Genomic DNA, 27,712 nt, shown 5'->3' with positions numbered 1-27,712 from the left:
TCCTAAAGCAACTGTATTAATGTTTTTCAGTCAAGAATAGTGTGATTTTTCTCTTTGCGTTTTGTTATTTTGTTAACGTTAAATTAATACTTCCCCCAAAAATAAATATTCTGTCATGTGTCTGTCAATTCTGTCATAATGTTTTATTTTTATACCATCATTTACTCAAAAGTTGTTTTAAACCGGAGTTTCTTTCTTCTGCTGAACATAAATGCTATTTTGAAGAAGGTGGAAAACCAAACAGTTGCTGGTCCACAGTGACTTACATATTTTTTTCCTACTATCAAATTCAATGTGGACCAACAACTGTTTGGTTACCCTCATTCTTCAAAATATCTTCTTTTGGGTTCAGCACAAGAAATTAATAGAGGTTTGGGACAGCAAACATGGGAGTGAGTAAATAATGACAGAAATTAAATTTTAGGGTGAACTATCCCTTTAATGACAGTCGACAGCACGTTTAGTGTCCTGTCCCTTTAAGACCTGCACGCATCTTATATACAGGCACCATCCGTTTCTCTCTCAACTATTTACTTTCATTTTAGAGATGATCAGCTGAGTCTGTATGTAAACCTTGTGTGTTTTGACAGTATTAGCGCAAAAGATAAGTTAGTTGAGTAATCAGGCGCTGTTAGATAAGCTTTTTAGTGTGCGTGCTTCAGGTGTATCCGCTCAGAAAAAGCGCACGTCAGACCAGCGCGCGAATGAAACATTTAACCAGCAAGGCTTGTGTGCAAATAATGTACTTTTGCGATCGCGAATAAGTCCTGTCAGAGTAACTCTATATACTGTACAACACGATATACAGCAGTAGAGACGGAGGCGCCAGAACTGTGTTTGACACAATGTGCGCTGTAGTACGATACTACGATATTACTTCAAAAGCAGATCGTGGAGACATTTTTATCGTCCACGATCAAAAATCGTCACATTGCACACCCCCAGTCATAGCTTACATCATCAAGTGTGTTGATCACCACAAGACCTTGGACAAACGCTGAGATCCAATGTGTGACGGAATGACCGCTTCTCCTTACGTCAGGGGTGCCCAATCCTGCTCCTGGAGGGTTACTTTCTTACAAAGTTACTAGAAACCTTTGAGCAGGGGCTGCTGGAGAAAGTTGTCCTAGAGAGATTAGCTCCAAACCTAGTCAAACACACCAGCCTGTAACTTTCAGGTAACCCTGAAGACTTTGGTTGCACTGTACAGAAAAGTGGCTCTCTAGGGGTAAGGGCTTTACAATCAGAATGGGCTGGGTTTGCTCTCTCTGGGAACATTTTGATAACCTTAGGAAACTGGTCTCTTCACTTCAGGATGTGAGCAGGAAGGGAATCCCGTGCCACCACCTGGATGCTGCAGCCAGGGACTCAGGTTGCCAGGCCACCACGTCCCTCATTCTGAGCCAGCCCTTGGGATGTCAAGCCACTCTCTGAGGCCTGACACCATTTTCATTGTATCCATCTTCTCTCATCCTATCACAACAGGCTTTTGATGGCCACAGCTCTTCAGCTGAACCTACCTCTCCACAGGTATCAAAAGAGCCAAGGCCACCTGCTGTTCCTTGACTTCAAAGGCAACCTTTCTTCACACCAGTGTCACTGGGGTTGTTTACCAAGTCCACCCCAATACCCACCTCGCTGACCCGAGACTTTCATGGAACATCAAAGCAATTACATAAGTTGATGATATCAACAAGACAGACTACAGGGAAAAGGTAAGACAGCTCAAAGTCAGGTGAAAATAAAACAATCACAAAATGACACGATTAGTGAGTTCAGACAAAGATGCCACCTTAACAATGCCCTGAACACATGAACCCTGAACACCTCATCCTTAACCTGACAGTACCTTTCTTTCATAAGAGACTTAGGCTAGCCAGTTAAAATGTAACAGCTTCTTCAGGTGTGTCATAGAGAGTACCTGTGTTACCTGATGGATCACTGTCTGGTATGTCAACTGCTCTGCTTTAGACAAAAGAGCTCTGCTGTGGGTAGTAAAAATAGCTCAGTTCCTCACTGGAACCAGAGTTCCAGCTAACAACGATTGAACAGAAAGGCTAATAGCAACATTATCAGTCCATCACTTGTTAGTTTCATCTAGAGGAAGCTTGAAGGATCCAAAACCACTGGACTTCCCACATGTTGTTAGACTATCCAATAGCTCTGACAATCCACAAATGAACTGTCCACCCCCACCCAATGCAGAAATTCAACCCATACTCCTGACTCTGCTTGTTATTGTTCTACCTCAGCACAATCTTTGCCGCATTACAGTCGCTTTATGAGCACTAGACTCTATGTTTACATCTTACAATTCAAGTCTCTCTGACACTGCCTGCACTATATTTAACACCATTTTTGTTAGCTTATATATATCATTCTAGGCACATATTACTTTATATTTATTTTAAATTTCTTGTAATTAAAGTTCACTGTGTGGCCTTGGGAAATCACACTATCTTACTGTTATATAAATATTGCTATGTTTCAAAGGACTTGCATTTTATTCTTTTTCTAGCACTTGGCTGATAATAAGGGAAATTATTCTTTTTTTAAACTTAACATGACAACATGACTTGAACGAAAGTTAGTTTTTAATTTTATCATGAGAAACAATGAAGTGCCTCCCTAAGATGTACAAAACCTGTAGATAAGTATCACCAAAGCAAGCACCAGACACACCACAATGACACAATTACCTGTGTCCGTAAGAACTAGCATCATAAACATTTCAAAGAATAACGGTTTATTTAACAAAGCCTCAAGCCCATCTTGATTCTTTAAAAGTGAGAGTTTGTGAGCTGTGAACATGAAAGCCATGTTTTGATTCGGAGAAGAAGGTGCTTGACCTCAATGAGTAGATAATTTCATCTTCAGAGAAAAGCCCTCATGTATGGTGTTTTATTAAACACAACAATGATCAAATTAAAAGTGACGCTGTTCCACGGGTTTGGCCAATTTGGGATTTCAGTTCACTTTTGTGGGAGGGGTTAACCACTGTTGTAAAATACCTGCGTATGGTTAAAAATAGCACTAACACTCCTCTGACATATACTCCTCTTTGTTTGCAGAGCTAAACTGAGATAACAGGCTGTTTGACATGGAACATATAGTTTAAAAACAGCTACAGATTTTGACTAGTTTACTCATCTACAATACACAAAAGTATTCCATTGCAGTGATTATCATAAGGTTGAGTATGAAAATGACTCAATATGAAAGCATTTACACCTTTGTTCAAAAAAAGGAAAAGTTCATTACACTACTGCAATAACTTTCTGTAAAATAATTACAGAAAGTGTTTGTTGTATTGCTTAAATGTCTGTTTATGGCTGAAAGCGCCATATAAAGTAAACGCACATATTATTATTTTCATGACACAGCTGGTCGTGTGATCTCAACATGGTGGTGCCTATAAAAGAGCAACCTGCTCCATTATATGTCTTAAAGTGCTGTTCATTTCTTCAAGCAAAACTTGTCTTCTTAGCAATGCACAACACAAGTAAAATGTTACATCAGGAGGGGGTAGGCAGATGCACCCTAAACAACTACTTTAAGATCCAGGAAGTAATGTCAGCCAAGAGGGGGTTTCCATGACCCCTGTCATTTATGAATTTGGTGTCAATATTTGAATAGGCAATAAAATGAATATTGACTTGAAGGTGCACCTACAAAGCAAACCTCATTATTTAGGCATATCAAGAACTATCATTCACAGTCTAATACTGGATCGCATGTCTTACTTGATTTAACAACCTGCAACCTGGCATGCACTGCAGCTTAATATTTAAAATACACATAGGCAAATACATTACCTCCAAAGCGCGTATCTCGTGTTGGGTCAGGTCGTTAGATGCGGCGCACTTGGTCCGAAGCCCCTTCAGACTAGAGATGGAGATCTCGATCAGGTTCTGGATGAGTTCGCACTGGTGACGCGCGTCCATCCCTGCGTTACTGCCATCGCTCGCGTCCAAATGCTCCTCATCACTTGCGACCATGTTTCCAACTTTGCCAGAGACACTAGTATCCATTCCTCGGCATTGGCACGGCTTTAGGGGCATGGGCTCGAACTACAGCAAACACTAGTCCAAAGACATGTTTGTAAACGCATGCAGACTAAACGGAGGTGGCAGTCCTACTCCAAGCGAGTTATGTACTAGTTCAGAGCGCAAGCATACTCCTCAAACATACTCGTGGACTGGTTTGACAGCCAGACAGGGCGCGTTGTCAGCTTGTTCCGCCTCAAACGTTGTATGTATATCCCGTGAAGCGCTCGCATAGGTCTCACCCTCAGTCAGCTGTTTGAAGAAGCGTTTGATGCTATGCAGTGTGGGAAATGAAGTTTGGTTTCCACGCGCATCGGATTGTTTGAGGAAAAACTTACGTAATTGATTTTTTGTTCAATTTTTCACTTAAAAGAAAAGTTGTTTACATGTTTCTATGCGTTTTGCTATTCTGTATAGGGACGTTGAACTTGTCAAAACCGCTTTATAAATAAAGCATTATTATTATTATGGGTAGAATAATTTAAAATAAATGTAATACACTTTATTGTCTCCAAGTTGCGTTTAGGCTGACAATAAGTTGAATGCACAACAATAGGCCTAAATAAATAAATAAAGTCAAATTGAAAACAATAAACCGTAAAAATGTGGGGAAGTTCCATAGTAAAGACCAAAAAAATTACATGTATTTTATTTATTCTATTAATTTTTTATCTCAGAGACAATTTATGCCTATAAGTTAATTAGTATAGGCCCTAAGTATAATTTATATTGTAGGCTACTGAATATGGTTAACTAGTGCTCTCACAGGTGTTTAATGAAACAAGGTGGAAAAGAGTGGATAACTTAATAAGAGTCCATAAATTAATATCCAGTTCTGCTATCTAACATCTAACATCAACAGATCCTGATAATTACCATATCACTAAAATGATCCAATAATCTATACCCCCCTTAAAGCGAAAAGTTATAATTAGCATGTTAGGTGACTCAAACCATATAAAATTTTGATTTGTCCCGCCCACCACCAAATTCGAACCAATCAAATTAACTATAACATTTAGCTAATAGAAATTTATTGAATGTACAATTGAGTGGAATCTTTAGAACTATAATACTTCATTTTACCTAATGGCCCGGGCCATTGGGATTTTTATCTGAAATCACCTTAAATTTGACCCACCGTTAGATAAAATATTAGATTTTTCCCAAGAAACTAAATTAATTATCAATACCAATATGTTACCATTTTTACAACCCTTTGGTGGAACTTGTCTTGTCATATAACTGCTCTTGTTGGTTTAGTAATACAGTTCCCATTATGTCATCAGAGACACACACTTTGTATAAAGGCTGGAAAAACACGTTGAGTGTGTATGTGTGTGTGTACTGCTCTCCGCCCACTCAGATGAGAAGAAACAGTTTTTTTTGTCTTTCCAATGAGTTACGACTTGCTGGGCATCCCTGCCTTAATGTTTAAGTAATGTTATGGTAATTCAATTATTATAGGCTATATGATTGTGTAAATAAACAACACTTTCTGTTCAGAGTTCATGCAAGTGTTTGTGGCAAAGTGCTGCTTTTTGTTATTTATGCACTACTATAATGCATGTGCTGCGACTGCAGATTAGGAAATGTGACAGAAAGACCTGGAGAAATGTTACAGCACAGGCATACACTTTCCCATGGGAAAAATCTCCTCTCCTCCGCAGCTTGCCAAGAAGGAGACATAATTTCAAAATGAACAGTAAAGAGGGCTGAAGCCAAAGAAGAGCCACTGCAAATTGTCTTTCCCCATGAGCCACTCAAGCCAAGACACATTTAACCAACTGAATTAAAAGGAAAAACTGTAACCAGTTTTTATTTAGGCTCACAACACTAAGATAAATGTATGACAGAAGTTTGATGGTTCTGTAGCCGATTGAAATGCTGCTTAGCCAGTGATCTAAACCTATAGCCATCCACACCCTGCATCCTCAGAGAAATGGCACTGCAGAACAGGTTAGGCTTAATAGAGAAATAAAAGATAGAAAGACTTAACCAGACACTCCCTCTATTCCATGTAAGCATTGTTTTTTCTCTGAATCAGTCAACACATTCACACACCGGGCATAAACTGCATAGGTGGAGGCAGGCAGTTGTTCAAATATGGTGCTGCATATTATTAGAAGGTTATATAAACTATAGCAGATTGCAAATCCTGTTATCAGGCTGTGAATTGATAACCATCTTAATAACATGGATAGCAGTGTTTAAGGAAATATGTTCACAAGATGTGAAAGGTAAATAAACATATGGTTTTAAACAAATTATGGCTTTTAAATATATTATTTTAAATAAACAAATATAGAAAAGAAGAAAAAAAAAGACAAATGCTGTAGTTTAAAATGACTTTCACTTCCATTTGGATGGCAATCCTGAATATGAGTATGAGTAAATGTATGTGAGTGAGCATATAGTGCCTTCTGCTGGAAAAAGAAGGTAAATTATTATTTATTTATTTTAAACTCCCTCTCAATCACTTGTCATTTGTTATGACTTTAGACTGGCGTATTGTTGATGTCACTGTTGAAGTTTCAGATATGTGTATGTTCAGCTTCACCTGAAATATTTCACACGATCTTCGCAGAATGTGTCCTGTGTGGTATTGCAGCGTTAGATGCAACATCAAGGCAGGAAGTGATTCACAATCAGAAAAGTATTTGGTTCACAGGAAGTTGGGACAATTGAAGGAAGGCCAAAACAACGTGCACAGCACTTATTTCTCAATTGCAAAAAGCATGATTTCTACAGAATCTTAAATGTTTTACGGTCTTTCTTACCAAGAATTATTTCTAAGAATTCAGAATAATTGTTTGTTTGTAGAATAATTATTAGTAGTTTAGTTTGACAGTACGTTACTCTCTCTATCTCCACACACACACACACACACACACACACACACACACACACACACACACACACACCTCAGGACAATTTATCATGAGAAAATAAAATGTATAAATAATAAATATATTTATACATATTTTAAATACTTTTTACAGGTTTACAGCATAAAATATATTTGGCTTAAAAACCATCCAGAAAGATTTTTGTTGCATGCTGTCATAAATGGAAATTTATTCATGCCATTTCCTGCAAGTCGTACAGTAGTAACTACAGCAGCTGCCGCTAGATGGCGCACTCACACCAGTCAGAGAGCCACAGGAGCCGCTAAAGCAATCTGGACAGAGTGAGAATGACAAGCACAGCCACACGGTCACGCTGCTCTCTCACCGTTGTGTCTCAGATTCTAGTGAAGCTTGGCAGCATTTACGGAATGAACTCCCATACAGAACTGAAACTCGCTGAGAAAATAATAATAATAATAAATTAACATGAAAACTGTTTTTATTCCATAATTATGTTGCTTTGGGACTATCATTTTATTTTAATTCACATCTTTTAGGCCTATACTGTAATTAACATCATTTTACAACTCATATAATTTAATCTCTGACATTAGTGACTGAACATAATCGACATTACTTTTGTTTCAAAAAATACAAATCGTAAAAACAGAGATTAAATCGTAAAAACAAAGTAGAGGTGACGTAGTTGGAATTGCTATGATATGATTGGATGAAAAGTGTGCTTGTGAAGTTACGTGGGCACGATAAAACCAAGACGATCAAATCAAACCATATTTTACTTTTTTATACAGAAAATTAAAATTTTAATAGTAAAGAACAACATATTATACATTTATTTTGTTAGGAAAATTCCATATACATAAGAAGAAGTGGGCTCAATGTAAACCAAATTTTGCACATTTTATAAATGACTTTAAATCATATGTAAATCTCTTGGAACAAACAAAAAATAAAAAAGCATTGAAAACATGTAACGCTCTGAATGTACTGAACTTTATGTAATTTTCTTCCTTTATTTTTTCCTCTTTCTTTTCTCGCTCTGGCAGCTAATGCTAATTTGATTATGTGAATATGTAATACCTCTTGTTCTTGTGGCATTGAATTAAAAGCAATACAAATTTTAGTTTTTTTGTTTGTTTCTTATTTATTGAGAAAACGTGTGTCATTACTTAAGTGTCGATTAATAAAAAATAATAAAATATATATGTTTAATAATAAATAAATAAATAAAAAGACTGATTAGTGAAATGAAAGAATGATTAAAAAATTTGAATGATTAGTAATTGTCTAATTGGCCTGTTTAGCTAAGCCCTCAAAACACTTCTTATTTAGTCGTACAGTATTGCATGATTTGTAGATTATATTTAATAGTTTACACTTTGCATAAACGTTTGCAGTTAGTTTTTAGTTAGTTAAAATCATTAAAGCAGTAACTCGTATTAGTTCAATGGGATTTCACAAACTGTCCATTTTAATTAATGAATCTCTCTACAATGCACAATGAATCTATTATTTACATCGTTTCTACACTTCGTTTGATATTATGAATGACAAAAACTGCAGTCTGCTTTCACGATCTGTGCCAGCCCTGGTTATAGTGAAAGACTTTTATTATTATTGTCGTTTAATCAATTACATCCATTTGAAAACGACCAACTTCTCAAAGGGTGGGCCTACTGGCAATACACGTTTTGCCTATTGCCTACACACTTTTTGCAGAATTTGGCTCATTATGTCAAAACTCTATACACACAAGCCAATCAGACATAGCACTTTTTTAGATTAACAACTCACATCTATGCCAAAATGAAACACTGCAATCAAAACTTGACACTCCTTTCTAAAAATGAAATTCTTGCAACAAAACCATACACACAAGCACCATTTGAATTACTCTTTCATATCACCAGCAACACACTGATGGGCTTTATATAAAACACTGCAGTCTTTGTGTTTCTATTTTTATTGTCATTTGCTCAGACTCATTCTTCTGTAAAACTCAAAAGTAGAATTTCTGCAGTAATCAAACAAGAGTTTTTACAAAAAAAAAAACATTCTTAAAGAAATAAAGAAAAATAGAATCACAAATTTAGCAACAAAACAAAAGTAAACCAACAAAATTACTGGATAAATTGGTATTGGGGGGGGGGGGGGGGGGGGGGGGGGGAAACATACTTGTTTTGTGTGTGTGTGTGTGTGCATGTGTGTGTGTGGTGGGGGGCTGGGGGGCTTATGGATCCTGCCTTCTGTTCGGATCTGGCCACAAGACCTCGTCAACATCACAGGCAATGTCCTCGCGGGCTAGGCATCGGGGAAAATATCACCTTGTGTGCCGAATCCACCCTTGGATTGATCCCACCTCATTGTCTCCACATGCCTCTTCCATTGCTTGCAGAAGAGTCATGCGGGTGTGTGGTTGCCAATCATATACTTTCCACTGCCACACAGACAAGAATTCCTCGATTGCATTTAGAAAGGGGCTGTAAGGGGGCAGGTATAAAAGTGTGAAATGGTTATGGTTGTTGAACCAATCTCGGACCAGAGCAGCATGGTGGAAACTAACATTATCCCAGATGACAACAAACCTGGGCTGCTGTGGTCTGTCCTGCACAACTGCATGTAGTGCATCTAGAAATGCAATGATCTGTCCTGTATTGTTGGGACCTAGAGTGGCATGGTGATGCAGGACTCCTTGGACACTAATCAGCACACAAGGTGATATTTCCCCCACGCTGCCCGGGGACATTTACAACAGCCCTTTGTCCAACTACGTTACGGCCCGACGCCTGGTTTTGGCCAGATTGAAGCCTGCCTCATCCACATAGATGAACTCATGTGGCAGTTCGCCGGGATCAAAATCCAGAAATGTCTGTAACAGAAAATATTGAATAGTATTGAATAGTGCTACTGAAAACACATACAGTAACTACAATGTCTATTTTCACACAAGTAGGGGCTGGGTTGGGTCAGTATAGACAAAAACTACAAGCTACAGGCAAGGCAGGTGGCAGCATAAACCCTCATTGCCACATCACAATATATAGTATGTAAACTAAAGTGACATAATCATGATTCAGATCCTTGACCCTGACACTGTTCCTCTCAAATGGCACCCTGTACAGCTGCTAGATTCTGAAGTTATGTTTCTGTAGGATGCGACTAGAAATGCTGACCCTGTTGATATTGTTGAATACATTTCTAATTGCAATTATGCGTTATTGCAACTCACGAAGTCGGATTGCATTATTTTCTCGCACCATTTCAATGATGGCAAGCTCTTGTTGTTGAGAGAAGAGCCGTTCCCTTCCACCTTGAGGAGGTCGTCCAACCATTCTGTAGAAAATGCCACCACAAGATGTCATTGGTTAGGTTCTTTTTCACATACTGTACTTTCAAACTGTACACAGTACTGTAACATCATAATGGTATTCCTTTACATATACTTCACAGCACTACTCATTTTTGTATAGTACAGTTAGTGCAGTAATACTGTAATATGATACAGAATCATGTGACACATACAGTAGGTACAGTCTGGAGTAGAAACTTGAAGATATACCTGTTCTCCAGTCGGAATGTCCTTATTATCGATGCTACTGTGTAGCGACTGAGGTTAGGGTGGACTCTTTGCCCAGCTTCCCTCATGGACAGGCCATGATTTATCACATGGTCCACCAGAGTAGCCCTGATGTCATCTGATACACGCCTCCGCACTGGTCCTCGTCCTCTTCCACGTCCGACTCTCTCTCTTTGTCCTCCTCTTACTCTGACTCTCATTGCCTCCATGCTTGCAAAGTTCTCAAAATGGCTTTCCTGAGGCCTATTTGTAGTGCTTAGGCTCAGACCGATTGCTGTTCTGTTTTCTGTGCAAGTGTTTTTAGGTGTGTGTAAGTGCCTACAATTGCCAGATGAGTTTTGCATTTTGAACAGAGTGTTTTCCCGATGATAACAGGTAATTTCATTTTGGAACAAAGTGTCTAATGTAAGAAATTGTGTGTAGTGTTTCCCAATAAGTGTGTTATAGAATTGCAAACATAAAAAGACTTTCAAGTTTTAGCCATAAATGAGGGTAAGAGAAAACTGACTGCTTGAAAGATCAGATAGGGTGAGCATAATATATATATATATAAAGTACATATGCAAAAATTGTATCTAACAGCAATAATATCTAGATAGGTGTACATATTTGTCTATCATACAAGGAAGCTCAAATCTATTTAATGTGTCATACTGGTGTGATATATTTTGGCTTGATGATACACAGGCTGTCTAAATGATAGACCTGTGCTATGGCAGATGTAGTGCTTAACCCTGAATACATCTGCTCGTTTGACATTTTAAGGTTATAATTTATAAATCGCAAGACCAGTGCAGTAAGTGAATCTCTCCACACGGTGCTTTTGTTGGACTGCTTTATTTTGAATTGCATGGTCTCAACACCTATTATGTGGCATCAATCATTTATTTCTTATTCTGGTAAACCTCTGGTAAACTTTTTTCTTCTTCTCAAGGCCACTGAAAGACCATTGTGAGCTTAATATATCTCGCTTAACCGGTCTTTGTCACCTGTATGCTAGAAACATCTGGAAGTTGAGTCACTCTAGAGAGGTTGCGACATACAAAACAAGCTGAGAAACACAAGGAAGTTTTCAGATTGATCTAGCTTCCCATTCCAGGTCGTATAGACTCTAGTGTGAAACGTGCAGTGGTTTATACCTCCCGCAGTAATGATTTGGTCTCTTTGAAGCCTCAGTTTTATTGGCAGCAGTTCTTAATATTTAACCCGACAGCATTACCGCTGCTAGTCAATAATAAACCCGATAATGACCTTTCATGCCTTTTGGACAGAGTCTAAAACACTCAAGCGGTTCAGTAAGTTTCCACACTCTGTAGAATGTAACCTCTTAAACATTTTCTTAAATTATAATATAATATATTATATAAATATAAAATGAAAGTGACCATTACCTAACTCTAGCAGATTTAGGTGGCGATAGGACAGGAGATTGGAATGCTGCTGTTTTCTGTAAGGGTTCTTGAGGAGTGACTTGTTTGTTATGTGGAGCCTGGGAAGATTAGCACAGCTGTGAAATCTCACAGTGATTCTTGTTTGTTCAATCTCCGATGGGTCAATGACCCACGGAACTGACAGCTACCAAGCCCTTGCTGCTTTTTGTTCTTATACAGGAATTGAAAGGTTTTTCTATTTATCTAGGCCTATTTTTGCACAATTGCATTATAATACCAATATGTAAACATTTCAATAAGTCAATTTTTTAAATCAATCTGTCTGTCTGTCTATCTTCAGCAAGGATGTATTCAATTGATCAAAAAAGATATTTATGTTCAAAAGTAAATGTACTTTTGAACTTCCTATTTTACAAAGAATCATTAAAAAATACCGGTTTAAAAAAAAAAAATAAAGTAGCACAACTGTTTTCGACATTTATAAATGATGACTGTTGTTACAGCATTTATGATCAAACAAACCAACCGTGTATACACGCACTATATTTACATATAACAATTCATACATATATAAATTATATTTAATATTATTAAATTTTGAAAAAAAAACTGCTTCAAGACAATAAAATGATTTAAAATACTTTATTTCGACAGTCATAAAACAAACAAAATGCTCACATACTGGAGGAAAAAATAAAAATACAACCTCATAAAATGACTTGATAAATTCACTTGCTCCAGTTGAGCATAGCATTAGGTATTCTGTCTGAAAGAGTTGGATAAATAAACTAGCTTCCAAGCATCTCTATAATATTCAATAATGATTGAAAACTACTACCACCAAATTCCAACACTTCAATACTGAAGTGCATCTCTGTATCCTTTCTAAATCTACTTTATAGGAATCGCTCTAAAGAAAATCCAATCTGTTGAACATCAGTGTTCTTCATACACCCAAGCAGAAAAACAGACATACATAAAAAGACTTTCAAGTTTTAGCCATAAATGAGGGTAAGAGAAAACGGACTGTGCCAATCACATCAAGAAGAACCCAAGGGGATCTTTGGCATCAGCTTTTTCAACACATTTGTATTGCCAAGACCGTTCAACTGCATGACCAGATGAATTTGCCACATTCTTAATTGATACCATTCAATTGCTTTAAATGACAGGCAGGGTCACATGCTTTATGCAATCAATAAACAGAACCATGCCTTTTTGTTCCAGGACATCCAATAAACCAGTTCCTCAAAATGAGAGGTAGATGAGAGCTGCTCAAACAAAACTACCTCCCCAAAACCTCACTTTGGCTCTCTGTTTAAACACATTGCGGTCTTAAATATCAGTGTTAACAGACTGAGGTTCGATTGTGAGTTAAGTGGTGAGACAAGTGCCATATTTCATAGCAGATACAGCGAGTGGAAGTCAGTGGCAATTTATTTGGAACGAGAAATCAAAGATGTGGCATCAATTTCACTGCTGGTTAGTTAAAATCTCATTAAACTGGCTGGCAGTTTCTCCTCAAAGCAAACTTGTCATTCCCCTACAAAAAAACATCACTGCACAAGAGAAAAGACCATGTACAGAGCAGACTTTCAATACAAGCATTATAAAGTGATGTATGAGAAGCATGGAAAAAAAATTGGAGCTACATATATATTTTTACACAAACATATGCATATACACGTGCCTTTACAGTTCTCTGTACAGGTAAAAAATATACAATTTATGGAGGAAACAGATTAGCCCATGTGTTACAGAAGTTTTAGGCTTGTGATGATAAAGGCCGTTACTGAAGCAGCATAAGCATGTGGATGTTTCTTTTCTCTAAAGAGGCATGTCAAGGAGAGGCACTGCCTGTGTCCCTGAACTACCCAACTATATTTTCGCACATCACATGCACGCACACATACACACTTTCACATTGTCACTTCCCTTCAATCCCTCTCACAGCCAGCACGGAAAAAGAAAACACTGCAGAACATTCGGGAGACAACCCCCCCGTCACATCGCTTTAAACTCAGTTTAGGAACACCTTAAACTGAGCCAGAGAAAGCACCACTTTCACCCTTCATCATTTACCAACTGTAAGGTGCTGTACAAATCGTGCCAGATTAAAAAAAGAAACAAAATGTGGTCCAATGATATATTAAGGCTGTCTGAAGGCCACTACCTGATATGAGTTTAAAAAAAAAACACAAATTTGAACAAAGCACTGAAATACACTGCAAATAGGAAAACTAAACTTTAAAAAAAAATTGAAAAATAAATAAATACAAAAAGAACCAACCAAACCTTCATTAGGAGGTTGGTTTGAGCAGAATTTTTATTTTTTTTAAGAGAAAAAAAACCCCACACACACATTTCATTGGTTTCACAGAGTGCAGTGTTTTGCGTTCCAACTTAAAGCGTCTTGTATGCTAGGTAGTCTTGCATGGAGAAAGGAATGGGCAGCGTTTGAACCTGCTGGGTGGGCATGACTCGCCGCAGGGTCAGGCGGCACAGGTGCTGGAGGCTTGCAATGCTGCGTGGAGAAGCCCAGAAATGCACACTGCCGTCACGAGACCTGTGTGAAGACAACGGGATGGCATTTAGTTTATTTAACTTGGCACCGACACACATTCTGCTGTTTCAGTAAACTATATCAATCAAACTTCATCTTGAACAGGGTCTGCTTGTGTTTGTACAGTAGAACTTGCCAATTCAGCTTTAGCAGACTGCGGTCATGCAGAAAAGTATGAGACTATGTGGGATAGCCAACTCATCTAAATAATTTTATATATGAAGGAAGCTGCAGAACCGGTTTGGTGCATTTCTTTTATAATAGATCGTTCAGGATACTTTTAAAGTGTTATGAAAGTTATTTTCGGCTTCATCTCAAAACAGAAGAACAGATAGAAGCCAAGATACAGAATCGATCGTTTATGTAGTAACACTACCCAGCAAACAATGGAGAAACAGATTCATACCCAGCAGCTAAGACACTTCCGTCAGTAGAAAAGGCACAACAGAGGCCGTTATTGAGAGGGGCGATGGCTTGAGGACTCTTCTCATCAATTCTCCAGAAACGCACCAGCCTGAGAAATGAAAATACAAGTTGATTGTTGTTGTTTTCCACCACTGCGGTTTCCAGTGTCTTGCATAACTTTTAAAGCAGTACTGTTCAAAATCTGGGGTCAGGAAGATTTGAATACTTTTTTCCGGCAAGGACACTAAACTGATCAAAAGTGACAGTAGAGACATTTATAATGTTACAAAAGTTTTCTATTTCTGCTGAAAATTTAGCTTTGCCATCACCGGGATAAATTACATTATATTACTATTTAAAATAGGTGTTTTAAATGACTGTATTTTTGATCAAGTAAACAGCCTTGGTGGACAAGAGAATGATCCTATCATTTGTACATAACCGCAAAATAAATCGTATGCACAGTAAATGCTATTTTATCATCCGCCATTTTGTAGAGCACAACTGGTTTCATTCTCTCAGTACAAGAGAGAGAGAGAGAGAGATGCCTCCACCCAGAATCGGCAGGAGGCGCGGCGAAGGCAAACTGGGCGCCTCATAGTGATTAATGGACGTCATATGAGAGGCATGTGATCCTTCTCAGAAAGAGGCCCTGAAGCAAAATCACACACTCCTTCCAGAGCTCCTATCGCCCTAACGCTTAATGCAGGCTACTAACTGCAACACAAACAATCAGTGTTGAGTTTTCAAAAGCAAATGACTGAGTGTTTGCATTATCTTACCTGTCATCAGTGACGCTGGCAATGTGCCGACCGTCATGACAAAAAGCGACAGAGCGAACCCATCGATCATTTGCTCCTCCTGCAAATATGGGTGAGGGCGGAGGGAAGAGATGCCTGAAGGGAAGAGATCAGTTAAACAACATGAGCTTGAGAGAGAAATCACAGAGCTAGAGGAGGAAAAGGGGGTGGAAAAACAAGTCATGTACCCCAGCTCGAGCAGAACGGTGGCTGTATGAGGGTCCCACACGATGACACGGGTGTCGTAGGAAGCTGTGGCCAGCAAGGCCCCGTCAGGAGAGAACTCGCAGGACACCACATCATTATGATGGCCCTCCAGCTTACGGATCAGAGTGTATTTATCCATGTCCCACAGGAAGACCTGCAATGCAAAAGACCGGTATTATAGCCTACTGTGCTCTTCCACACTGTTCAGAGACAAAGAATTCAATTAATTCAAATTAAACAACAAGATCAAAATGTGCTCAGTGTCATTTTTTTAGGAAAATCTTAAGCACTACAACCAAACCCAGAAAAAGCAGCACATGCCAATGAAACAGCAAGGCTTAGTTGCACAAAACTGCACAATGTCAAACTCAGCTAGCAGTTGCAAGTCTTTACATCAATGCTCACATTTTTTAAATTAAAATCTACAGTCATACAGAAATACTAGTGTAAATATATAAAATTACATTATTCCATGAATTACTACATAATGTGTAAATAAAAAAAATACAAACAAGTAGTAACTTAAGGTAACATTATGTTACTCCACTGGTATCCCCTTTCAGTTTTAGTTCACTTGAGTTTACAATAGGCTTGCACCGCGCCGGTGGAGGCCTACGAAGAGACCGAGATACTGCAAGAGAAGAGAACATTTGATGGCCAAAAGGTTGACTCCTTTGGCAAACACAGAATACAGACATGTCACAACTGCAAACTCTGCCAATGAATCATTAGACTTTCTAGTGCTTTATTTTGCTCCAGCACAATTTTTACATTTAAGAATGTGCAAAGGTGTGATCACATTCACTGCTTCGGCAAATTGTCATGGGCGAAATCTATTGATTTCAATACGAATCCATACAATCGGGAATCATGTGAGGGCGAAAGATTTCCCCACATAGATTTCACAATGGTTTCAGAAAGATTGGAAACCAAAAGCTGCTTGGTTCAAAAGTGACTTAAGTGTGAGCTATGCTTCATCGCTACACTTTTAACAAATGATAACAGATTTTTTGACTGCAACGTTTCTTTAATGTGACCACACCTTGAGAGCGTATTTTTGAGTGTCAAGAAAACAAGGTCTCTCTGGTCTTTATAAGAAAACATTCTTGTTTATTTCTTATAAGCTACAGACATTGCACTTGAGCAAAAGTGTATATATTTATTTATTCAATAGATAATTGCAGTTTAAACATTCTGGTGTTGTTGGAGAAACTACAACGGTGCATTATACAAGGCTAATTTACCATTTTCTCTAACTTGGCAATGTGAGATAAAAGGGCTTCAGGGTGCAACTACTGCCAGCATTCAACGTTAAGCTAAGCAAGATATCTTGCACGTGAAAGAAACATTACAACCTTTTTTTGGAAGTTGAACTAGAACTATTTTATCGACCTTTAGGAGAAACAAGTGCTACTGTGGTTCCTTACAAATTAGGAAAAACAAGTTGGTGTATGCTGAAGTTCTCGAGCTAGCATCGCTAAAACAGCCTCTGCTTTCAGGACACGACAATTACATTATTCACAAATAGAAAACAAAATGCGCTTTCACTTAGTAAATGCAACCAGCATGGAAAGTACCCACAGGTCTAGCTTCTGGTGGCTTCATGTATGATGCAACAAGAAATGATAAATTTGCGTAACCCGTTTTCCCGATCCGAGTAATTCCACATTAGACTGATATTATCGGTCTGCAGGCAGTCTTTTGAGACCACAAGGAGCCCTTTCATTGCTCACACATGCCAACAATGCACCCCACCTTACTACTAACCCTATTACAAAAGAGTCTGACAAGGGGTTTAATAACAGAAAAATCGAATAGTGGCCGAGCGTTGCGTATCAGAGGTGGTGTGAGATAGACACTAATGAGTGGGGGAATGAGCGGCGGGGGCGGGGGGGGTTCTACTGGCTGACTTGTGTACACGTACAAGAGACACAATGTCTAGAGTTCCTGTTTTAGGTCAAATGTGTAGATGATGGGAATGCTACTGAATATAGAGATGCAAAAGAGTTAAGGAAGGGAAGTAGGGGGTAGGAAGGGAAGGTGATCTCACTGTCAACTCTTCTGAGAGATAAGGTAAAAGAAGTGAGAACTGCGACAGCGGGAGGTAGACAGACATGGAGCAGAACCTACGTACAGGAAGCCCTTGTGGGCACGAGCATGGAAGCCCCTGGGGCGTGGGCACATGAGCGTCCAACAGGGGCCTCGATGGCAGCCGTGCCCCGTGTGGTCCGCACCGGCTGCTCTATATGTCAGCGCGGCGCTTCCCTCAAAATCACTCAAACACAGAGCTTTGCCACCACCTGGGACAGGGAAAGCAAGACACTTATGGACACACACAACCGTACAGTTCAACCACTGCTGCATGTTCATGGGAGGAGAGTTAGCTAAGAGTCGGAAAGACTCGAGAGCTGGTTTCAGGGATGACTTGCTGACTGGAATATTTTCTTCATTGTGCCATAAGGGCTTTCACACAAAACCAGCATGACAGCTACAGACAATACACTACTGTTCAAAAGTTTGAAATCAGCAAGTTTTTTTAAAATGTAAAAATAGTAACATTGGAAAATATTAATACAATTTAAAATATACATTTTCTTTTTGAATGAATTTTCAAATGTAATTTAATCCTGTGATGGCAAAGCTGAAATTCCAGCAGCTTTAACTCCAGATTTCAGTGTCACATGATCCTTCAGAAATTATTATAATATGCTATTTTGGTGCCCATGAAACATTATGAATGTTGAAAACAACTGTGCTGATTCTTTAAAACTGAAACTAAACTAAAAGGACACTTTAAAAGTGTTATTTGTTTTAAGAAAATTATACTTTAACATCTTACTGACCCCAAACATTTGAATTTTTGTTCAAGTTCTTGATACCAGTTTTGATAGCAGATTTAAGACCACTATGTTTGTGGGAAAGATATATAGACATCATTTTTATTCAAATTTTATTTATGTGTATTATTGAAGTCTCTTAAAATGTTATTAACAGTAATATCAAGAACAGCTTTATGGGTGAAGAAGATTCATAAGCCATTTGCATTTCTATCTACATGCACATAAAAACCAGGCATTCATTTGTATTAACAAAAACAAACCAAAAACCAAAACTACAGGCAAGGTTTATAGAAGCAGGTTATAGCACTGAGCATTATGATGACAAAGATTTATTTAGCACTTATTGATTGGTCATAGCAGAACTATCAACAGTGAGAAACACACCAAACAGGTAATGAAGAGGAAGACAGAACTGCTAAACATACCGCTTTGCCTGCGCCTACGGAACAAAGGACAGATGAATCAGGTGAGAAAGCGCTGCAGTAGACCCAGTTTTGATGGCCACGGAGTACTTTAACCATGTTACCTATTGACAAAGAATACAGATTGCTTAATGTATAGTAATACTTTGTTTCTCTGTTATAACATTTATAGTTGGCTTTTAAAATTTCCTAAAATTCAAAGTAAAATTGTTACAATTTACGATAAACATTATGCAAACAGTTTACAATAAAAACTTTTCCCAATACAATATTCATCCTTTGAAAGCAATGCTGATGCCTTATAACAATAAAATAAATATACTTTAGCCAGTAGCTAAATTCCTTTTCACGTTCCAATAGTGTCCAATTTAGCTGAACTCTGGCCAACATTCCTTCATGATTAGTAAAACAAAAAAAACCTGTTTGCAAATACAGTGAGCTCCATTTTATCTTCAAGTTCCCAGCATATAAATAAGATTCATGTGATCTTATTAAAACAGCAAGTCTGTCCAAGGATCTTGCCAGAAATAGAGAAAATATCAGCAAACATTCTTTCGGACTTGGCATCCAATTATTTTCCAACTACTTCACCCTGCCTAATGCCCAAATCTCTGAGTGCGAGTGTGTGTGTGCGTGCTGAACTCTATGGAGATGAAATGAAAATAAATGGGCTGCAGAAAACAAAAGCAGGCTGCTGTGCAAGAAACATCTACTCCAGAGACTTTTCAGCTTGGGGTTACACAATACCTAGCTCTAGCATGTTAATATTAATATGCAAAGCTTAAAAACAAAAACAAAAGGTAGTTGCACCAAATACAAATTCATTATTTGATCCTCACCGTCATCTTTGAGGTCCCATACACGTAGAGTCTTGTCTCTTGAGGCAGAAACTAGCACTAAACTCCCATCTGGGGCAAACGTTAAGTCTCGCACAATGTCTGTGTGGTCCATCAGGTTCAGCAAAAGTTTTCCTGTACAGAAGAAACAATTGAGGATAAAGGTAGAAAAAAAGCCTTCAGCCAAATAATTCCAGATCAACCACTGTTTACAGCCCAAAGTCCACGTTAATCAATTTAAACGGAGTCAATCTTGGGAGCTGCATTTAACACATAATAAACTTCTTAGGAATCAAAGAAAGGAAGATTATGTTTGTGGCTTTTACGCTTATTAAAGCAGATGTTAAAAAAGGGACTTCCCAGGCGTTTCAGAAAAATAGAGCGGTTATACATCTAAGCCCTTTATGAAAGGTGCTGAATTGCCTAGAGACATAAAAAAAGCACAATCACTGACAACTGACAGGCTAATCCGGATTAAATCCCTACAATTAGCTGCATCTACACTAACAAAACAAATCTTTAACATGCGTTTCTAAAATATGATTGAGGCTTAGTAACAGGGCCTATTTGTAACTTGTCAAACATGAAAACATACATTCACTTAGCATATAGAATGACAGGTGCATGGCGCAAACCCTGTCGAGATACTGTACAATACACAGCTATCAGATTTCTAGAATGTTTTCAGAGGGGAGAAAAATAAAGGCAGCTGGAGGAGTCTGGCACCCTGAAAAGAGCAAATGTGCTGGGTAAATTTATGGCATTGCGGTTTTAGTTAGAAGGGAGGTGGAGTCAGCCACTGAAGAAAACATCTCTTACCCCTCAGAACAGCCAATGGCAGTGTCTTTGCAGGACCTGCCCACCTATTAATATGTTTAACAGCTGGGCAAAAAATTAATTATATAACTCAGAAGAGTCACTACTTTTTTCTGCAGTCAACAACCACCTCTCTGTTTCGCAAAAACAGCGATTCGTTCTCCGCTAGCAGATTTACACATGCTGTTATGACCATTAAAATGTGAAACTTGAACAGAGGCACAGTAGTAGAACTTAAGTGGTCAAGAAACCAATGGTAAAGTGGTACAAAGGTTCATAAAATGGAGATTTATTGTGTAAGGGAGAGTGTACTTATAAGGTTGAGTAAATATGTAATAAAAATAATTTAGCACTAAATGCTAAAAAATCAATATGTATACAGACAAACATTTGTAAAATATGAAAAGTATGATTAAGTGACAGAAATGGGTCAAAATGACAAAAAGGTAGGGCTAAAAAGATCACGTCAACATCTTATACAACCACCACCTCCCCTCTCTCTTACACACACATGCGAGCACACACGCGTCTGTTGGGAAATAGAAAAACAGGAAGCTGGCCTGCAGAAGTTTTGAGAGAAGATGGCATGGGAGGACTGTGATTTTTAAAACATTTACTCTAGTGCAGAATCATCAGAAAAAAAAAAACTGAATTATTAACTAAGATTCTAGATTAGTCTGTGATACTTGATTCAGTGAAAGGACACCTCACCTGTATAGACGTCCCAGATTTTGATGCGGCCATTGTTGAGGCCCGTGGCCAGCAGTAGCTGGTCCTGGCCGAACTTGAACCTGTGCCATTCGATATTAACGCAGCGACTCTGCTTTTCAGGAACAGAAGAGCCAAAGGCCAGACCCCAAACGATGTCACCGCAGTCAATGGTGTGCTCTCTGGGCTCGCCTGGCAGCAGACTACCCTCACTGTTCTGCCGGGACAGTCGTCGAGGACCTGCACCGCTCGACCGATCTTCCTTTCTTACAGAACTAGGGAGAGAGAAAGAGGAAAAAGTTATTGTGTTGTGTTGGCATGAGAATCATGTCTGTGCTTGATGGAAAACAGACCACGAAATCTCTTAAAGTTTAAAAATTGTGAACAGCAAGAGGACATTTTACTTTTTAAAAATGTTATCTAGCACATCTGTTGAAATAAGCTGCACATATTTAACTCTTAGAAGTATTTGAACACCAAGTAAACTCCCAGCCTTAGAGATTACAGAAGTGTTGCATCATCTTTGGCCCATTTAACGTCACTTGGCCAGTTCATGAAGTTAATCAAAAAAGGTTCTGGAATCATTACTAGAGGTTATTGTGTGAATACAGAGCAGGCGCTACAGAACTGAAACAGCCTGCCACGTGTCAGCTGAAGCTTTTAATGGCACAGTGGCTTCATTCTGCTTTAGCATTAAAGGAATAGTTCACCCAAAAACCTGTAAGTCTTTTGTGTGTTTTGAAGACTAACAAATGAAGACACTGTAAAAGTAATCAATATGAATAGAGCGCTTTAATCCAGGTCAAATTTGAGTTTTAGAGAGTAATAAGTCTTATGGTTTTGGAACAACATGAGGTTGAGTAAGTGATGAAAATTTTTATTTTTGAATGAACTAACTCTTTAAGGAAAATTCCAGTACATTCTAAAGCCAAATTAATTTAAAAAGAATACCAAAGACTCAATTAACCAGTATAAATTGTGCCTTTGAATTAAGTGCCACTGAAATACTATCACAGCTAAATTTTTTAGTAAACTTTAAAGTTTTAGTAATTTTGCGGTGTTTTGTCACTGTTACTAAAACAATTTTTAATGTCGATTTAGTTAACTTATTTCAGTTTTAGAGTGTCATTTTATGGAATCAACTTTATGTTTTTAGTTAACTATAACTCAAATGTATTTTTTTTCCAATTATTTCTGAATTATTTTAGTACAATTCTGAACCTAAACTTAACCAAATAATGTCCTTTGTGTGTACAACTACTAATAAAGTTACTACACTTCAATATAAAATGACTGAAAATAGTTTTACAATACCATGGCTCTCTTTTATGGACACGTAGAAACTGTTTACTTCCAACTATCATAACTTCTGTTAAAGTTTTACTTTAGATTTTAAAGTTGTCTGCATGGTTTATGTTGCAATGATATTTCTAGTATTTTTATGAAGAACACTAGCATGAGCATGTCAATAAATCCTGCACCGAAAGCACAAGATAATTACTTAACACTTAATATAATGACTGCTGAAGTAGTTGTTGGGTTGATCATTTTGTACCCAACTCTTGCAGAAAAGTACAAGACCTACTGCATTTAACACTGGAAAAGAGCCCAAAAAGTAGCTCAGTTTAAGGCATGCAGCCAAAGGGCAATGCTGTGAACCTCATAATGAGGACTCTGCATTCAATACCGGACAATAGCTGGTTGGCAGGGCCGCATGCTCAATGGCGGTCTCTCTATCCACAGGGTAAGGTGAGATGATGACTGCTGATCTATGCCATGCCGCTGAATGCTAAACAAGCCCAAACACTGGGCACCACTGTGGTATAGCCACCATCTGAAAGCCCAGAGGGCCAAACCAGACAACCAGCACACGCACAGACTGCCTTTGTCAGTCCATCAACACACAAGCTGTATTGCAACAATTCACCACAGTGGGAAACAAAGAGATAAGTGTGTATACTCACAAGCTGGCTAAGCATTTTTTCCATGGTACAAGTCTCACAATTCGATGCCCTTGAGACCAAGCGAAGTAGGAACCATCAGGTGCAAAAGCTACAGTCCAAGTCTCCCGTCCAGACTTCTGGTCAAAGGGAGCAACAGGAGGTAGGAGTTCCCCGATGAACTTAGCTTTACCTGTTACAACAGAAAGCATATTTTTAAGACTTTAAAGCATTTTCTAAAACCAAACTTGTTGGCAAACTAATTTTTGTTACTGTTTTACAACAAACATGCATTTTTGCCTTCATAGCGGTCATTGAGTTACATTATAACTATATTTCCATCTACTTTTTTTCTTTTAATTAATAGTTCACCCCCAAATTAAAATTCTGTTATCATTTGCTCACCATTAAATTGAGTGTTTCAAACTGGTATGATTTACTTTCCTTGCGGAACACAAAAGATTATATTTTGAAGAATGTTGGTTACCATTGATTTCTATTGTATGGACCAAAAAAACAATTTTTTGCTCCACAGAAGAAACAAAGCCAATGTAAATGACAGAATTTTGATATTGGGGTGAACAATCCTTTAAATGAATTTATATGATTTTTTTGTGACTCTTTATGCAAATAATTTTGAAAATGTAGTGTTAATAGTACTTTTTAGTAAACAGCAAGCAATCCAAGAGTTTTAAAATGTACTGGAAGCTATTCATTAGACAGGTACTTATTACAATAGTGAATATGGAACAATTGGAACCTATATAACATTACACAAGTAAACAGTTGTCTGTAAAATGTCTGTAGAATTCATTGACAAAAACCAGACATTCGTTAAAGTCCGCGTGAACCGGAATATTGAATAGAGGGCGGGGTTTTATTTTTGCGCTGCTCCTCTCTGTCTCTCACTCGGCTGGAGGGGTGTTTAAGGATATTCTGCCCAAGCCATCAAACTGATGTCCAGTGTTGGGGGTAACGCATAACAAGTAACGCGAGTTACGTAATCAGATGACTTTTTTTTCAAGTAACTAGTAAAGTAACGCACTACTTTTTAACTTACAAGAAAATATCGGAGTTACTTTTTTTTTTTAAAACGCCAGTTACTTTTTTTCCCCATTTATTGACTGACAGTTCTCCTGTCCCCATGTTGAGAGAAATCGGAAGTACAGAGGAGTTGTGTGTGCTGTGAGAACATGTTGTTAAAGTAAAGTAAAAAAGTAAAGTCGTGACGTATTGTCAAGTATGGTGACCCATACTCGAAATTGGTGCTCTGCGTTTAACCCATCCAAGTGCACACACACAGCAGTGAGTAGTGAACAAATGCACACACACACACACACACCGTGAACACACACCCGGAGCAGTGGGCAGCCATGCTGCAGCGCCCGGGGAGCAGTTGGGGGTTCGGTGCCTTGCTCAAGGGCACCTCAGTCGTGGTATTGAGGGTGGAGAGAGCGCTGGACATTCCCTCCCCCCACCTACAATTCCTGCCGGCCGGGGGCTCGAACTCGCAACCTTTCGATTACGAGTCCGACTCTCTAACCATTAGGCCACGACTTCCCCGTTACTGTAGTTCTAGACTAAATATGAATGTGCATTAATTCATCCCACTCTCAAAAAACAGATTTAGTATTCATCAAAATGAATTAAACTGTAAAATGCAAACTCAGAATATGACAAACCTGCAATAGTTATATTAAACAACACAAATGCATCTAATCCCATTTTATTAACAAATGCCTCTGCTGCTGACATTTGCTGATCCAGTTCAACCATACTAACAAGCAAAAATTACTTTAGATAAACTAACAATTGTGTTTCATTGTTTTTTTATTGCTGAAGAGTGTTGAACCTTTTTCTCCTGCATTCTACTTTACAGACGTGAATTTACTCTTCCTTCAGCCTGAGGTTTATTCATTACACTTTTTGGTGTGAAAAGGCTTTTACGTTTGCTATAAATACAACTTCTTATATTAAAAACAATCAAGCCCTCCTCATATTTAAAAAGTAACGTAACATTACTTTCCATAAAAAGAAAAGTTACGTAAAAGTTACACCCCTTTTTTAGTAGGGCTGGGTATTGTGACCAATTCTGCGATTCGATTCTTATTTTTATGGTTTCGATTCGATTTCGATATCGATTAGCTATCAATATTTCATTTAAAATGTTAGTTTTGCAGACATGGGATCCATATTTTGATATAAATGCTGGTAACTGAAACTCTCCTACTTAAGTTTATTACTGAAATACACATCTACATTAATAATAGGGTGCACACAGTTGTTTTTTTTAGTGGAGCAATTCGAAAGATAAGTGAAGTGACATTCAGCCAAGTATGGTGACCCATACTCGGAATTCGTGCTCTGCATTTAACCCATCCAACGTGCACACACACAGCAGTGAACACACACACACCGTGGCCAAGCCTCGCCCTGGGTGAACCGCCTTCTTGATCATGGTGTCTCCCCTGCCAGGTAAGTATATCTATAGATGGTGACACCTTCAGGACGAGAGGTGAATATTCATATCCTCTTACGTGAACCACGCGCATTAAGAATCGATTCGGGGATTTCCCGAATCGATATCGTTGCGTTAAACTGAAGATCGATTAAAATCGGAGAATCGATATTTTTTACCCAGCCCTATTTTTTTAGTAATGCATTACTTTTAAAAGTAACTTTAATCTTTTTAGATTAAAAGATTACCAAAACTTTTTTTCAGCGGATTAACTTGCATTGATTAATTGTTCTCATCAAGACTAGCAATGTGCAGCCAATTTTGATTTCATGCAGACTTTAATTCATGCAGACTCTAGTCGTGGCCTAATGGATAGAGTTGGACTTGTAACCCGAAGGTCGTGGGTTCGAGGCAGGGATTGTAGGTGGGGGAGTGAATGCAGATCACAAATTCCGAGTATGGGTCACTTCCCCTTTAACAGAAACAATCATGTTACTAATCAGTAAACAGGTTAATGATTAGTAGCAGCTCGCACCACACCAGTGACTAACTGAATAGTTACTAATCACTATATGTATACGTCGTCCTGGATATTAAAAAAAATGTAAAAGTTCATATAATTAACACAAGGCATAACGTGTATCTGAGCTGGTGAATCACTGGTGTGGTGTGAGTCATTCACAGGGGTCTGCTGACGGTGGGGGAGGGTGTGGGTGTGCTCTGGGTCACAACAATTATAGCACTGGCAATAACTATGAAATATTCAAATAACTGTCAATATTTAAACGTCATGTTTTAACGGACATACACGGCGTACGCATTTGTTCGAGTTCAGTCCGCGTCTTAGTGATAATTGTGTCATAATATGGCTGAAACACGACAGACACTGAAATCCTGAGTAACCTTACATCCATAGCTGCACAAATGTAAACATTAATAGGATAATAACTTACACACGTTTAAAAATGAACACACACACAAAACAGTGACGAGAAATGGAGAAACTCACCTATATCATTTTCGTTGACAAAATCTGGGAAGCTTGCCATCTAAATCTTAGCGAGTCTCTTAAATCTGAATCTTCTTGTTTAACGAAATACAGGCGTTCAGATGAACAAACGGAGAAGGCTGTATGTGCGGAGCGTCTGACGCTGACTGGATTTACATATACGACTGCTTGAAAAACAGGCAAAAGTACCGTCTTTAAAGTTTAAATTTAGTTTAATAAAACCGAAATTTAAACAGAAAATGAGGCAGTGATAGTTTAGTTCCCCAAATCGCGATGCGTTCGGTTTGAATACAGCGTATAGTAATGGCCGCGTGTCTCCTAACTACTCGAACACACACTGATGGGCGGGATACTCTAGCGACGTCATTACAGTTGCCGCTTTCTGATTCGCGGAAATCCGTTAACGCGTGGCCTCTGATTGGCTGTTCGCTCGAGATTATGAATGGAATGGATTCGTGGAATACGTGCTGATAAGGAGCGTGACGATGAAGCGCTAATCCAGTGCTGCAGTTTAAATATTTATCTCTAAAAGCAACAAAATATCGAATTCAGTGATGAAATTGCTTGAAAGGTGTCAGGAATTTAATGTACAATTTATTTTTGGTCTGTTGTGCCTATTAACGATTCATGTTGTGATATGTTCCATTGAAGCAGGTAGAGAACAAAGAAACTTTAGTTGCAATGTTTAATATCCAAGATTTGTAGTTCAGAAACTCTCTGTAAAGTTACCATGAAAATGTAATGTATTTAGGGTTATTTTAATAACTGTATCTAGACCTAGAAAATCCGAATTTTCACTGATTAATTTAGGCTAACAATTGTTT

At 38.3% G+C, this 27,712-nt stretch overlaps 2 protein-coding genes and 1 long non-coding RNA gene across 4 annotated transcripts in view; all 3 read right to left on the bottom strand.

The window, feature by feature from the left end:
- Positions 1–4,226, bottom strand: part of LOC306853868 (kinase suppressor of Ras 1-like) — a 37,759-nt gene extending 33,533 nt beyond the window's left edge. For both annotated transcript variants that reach the window (XM_079391523.1, XM_079391525.1), the window contains exon 1: positions 3,816–4,226. In XM_079391523.1, the coding sequence (XP_079247649.1) occupies positions 3,816–4,061 (246 nt within the window). In that variant the 5' untranslated portion in view covers positions 4,062–4,226. The remainder of the gene's footprint in view (positions 1–3,815) is intronic.
- A 3,683-nt stretch (positions 4,227–7,909) lies between these two features.
- Positions 7,910–11,941, bottom strand: LOC306854548. Its single transcript, XR_013782850.1, has 3 exons — positions 10,464–11,941; positions 10,174–10,249; positions 7,910–9,785 (listed from the first exon to the last, which is right to left on the bottom strand). It is a non-coding gene; the product is annotated as an uncharacterized lncRNA (long non-coding RNA).
- A 571-nt stretch (positions 11,942–12,512) lies between these two features.
- On the bottom strand, positions 12,513–27,227 carry LOC306854014 (WD repeat and SOCS box-containing protein 1-like). Its single transcript, XM_079391792.1, has 9 exons — positions 26,889–27,227; positions 23,446–23,614; positions 21,485–21,756; positions 19,961–20,092; positions 19,125–19,225; positions 15,841–16,013; positions 15,635–15,748; positions 14,854–14,961; positions 12,513–14,450 (listed from the first exon to the last, which is right to left on the bottom strand). Exons 1-9 carry the CDS (start codon positions 26,926–26,928, stop codon positions 14,288–14,290), a joined length of 1,272 nt encoding a protein of 423 aa, XP_079247918.1. The 5' UTR covers positions 26,929–27,227; the 3' UTR covers positions 12,513–14,287.
- Between the last annotated feature and the right edge of the window lie 485 nt (positions 27,228–27,712).

This window comes from Barbus barbus (assembly GCF_936440315.1).
Source record: "Barbus barbus genome assembly, chromosome: 34".
Classification (NCBI taxonomy): domain Eukaryota; kingdom Metazoa; phylum Chordata; class Actinopteri; order Cypriniformes; family Cyprinidae; genus Barbus; species Barbus barbus.
The sequence above is the reverse complement of the archived record's forward strand: the minus strand, read 5'-3'. Positions and strand labels throughout refer to the sequence as shown.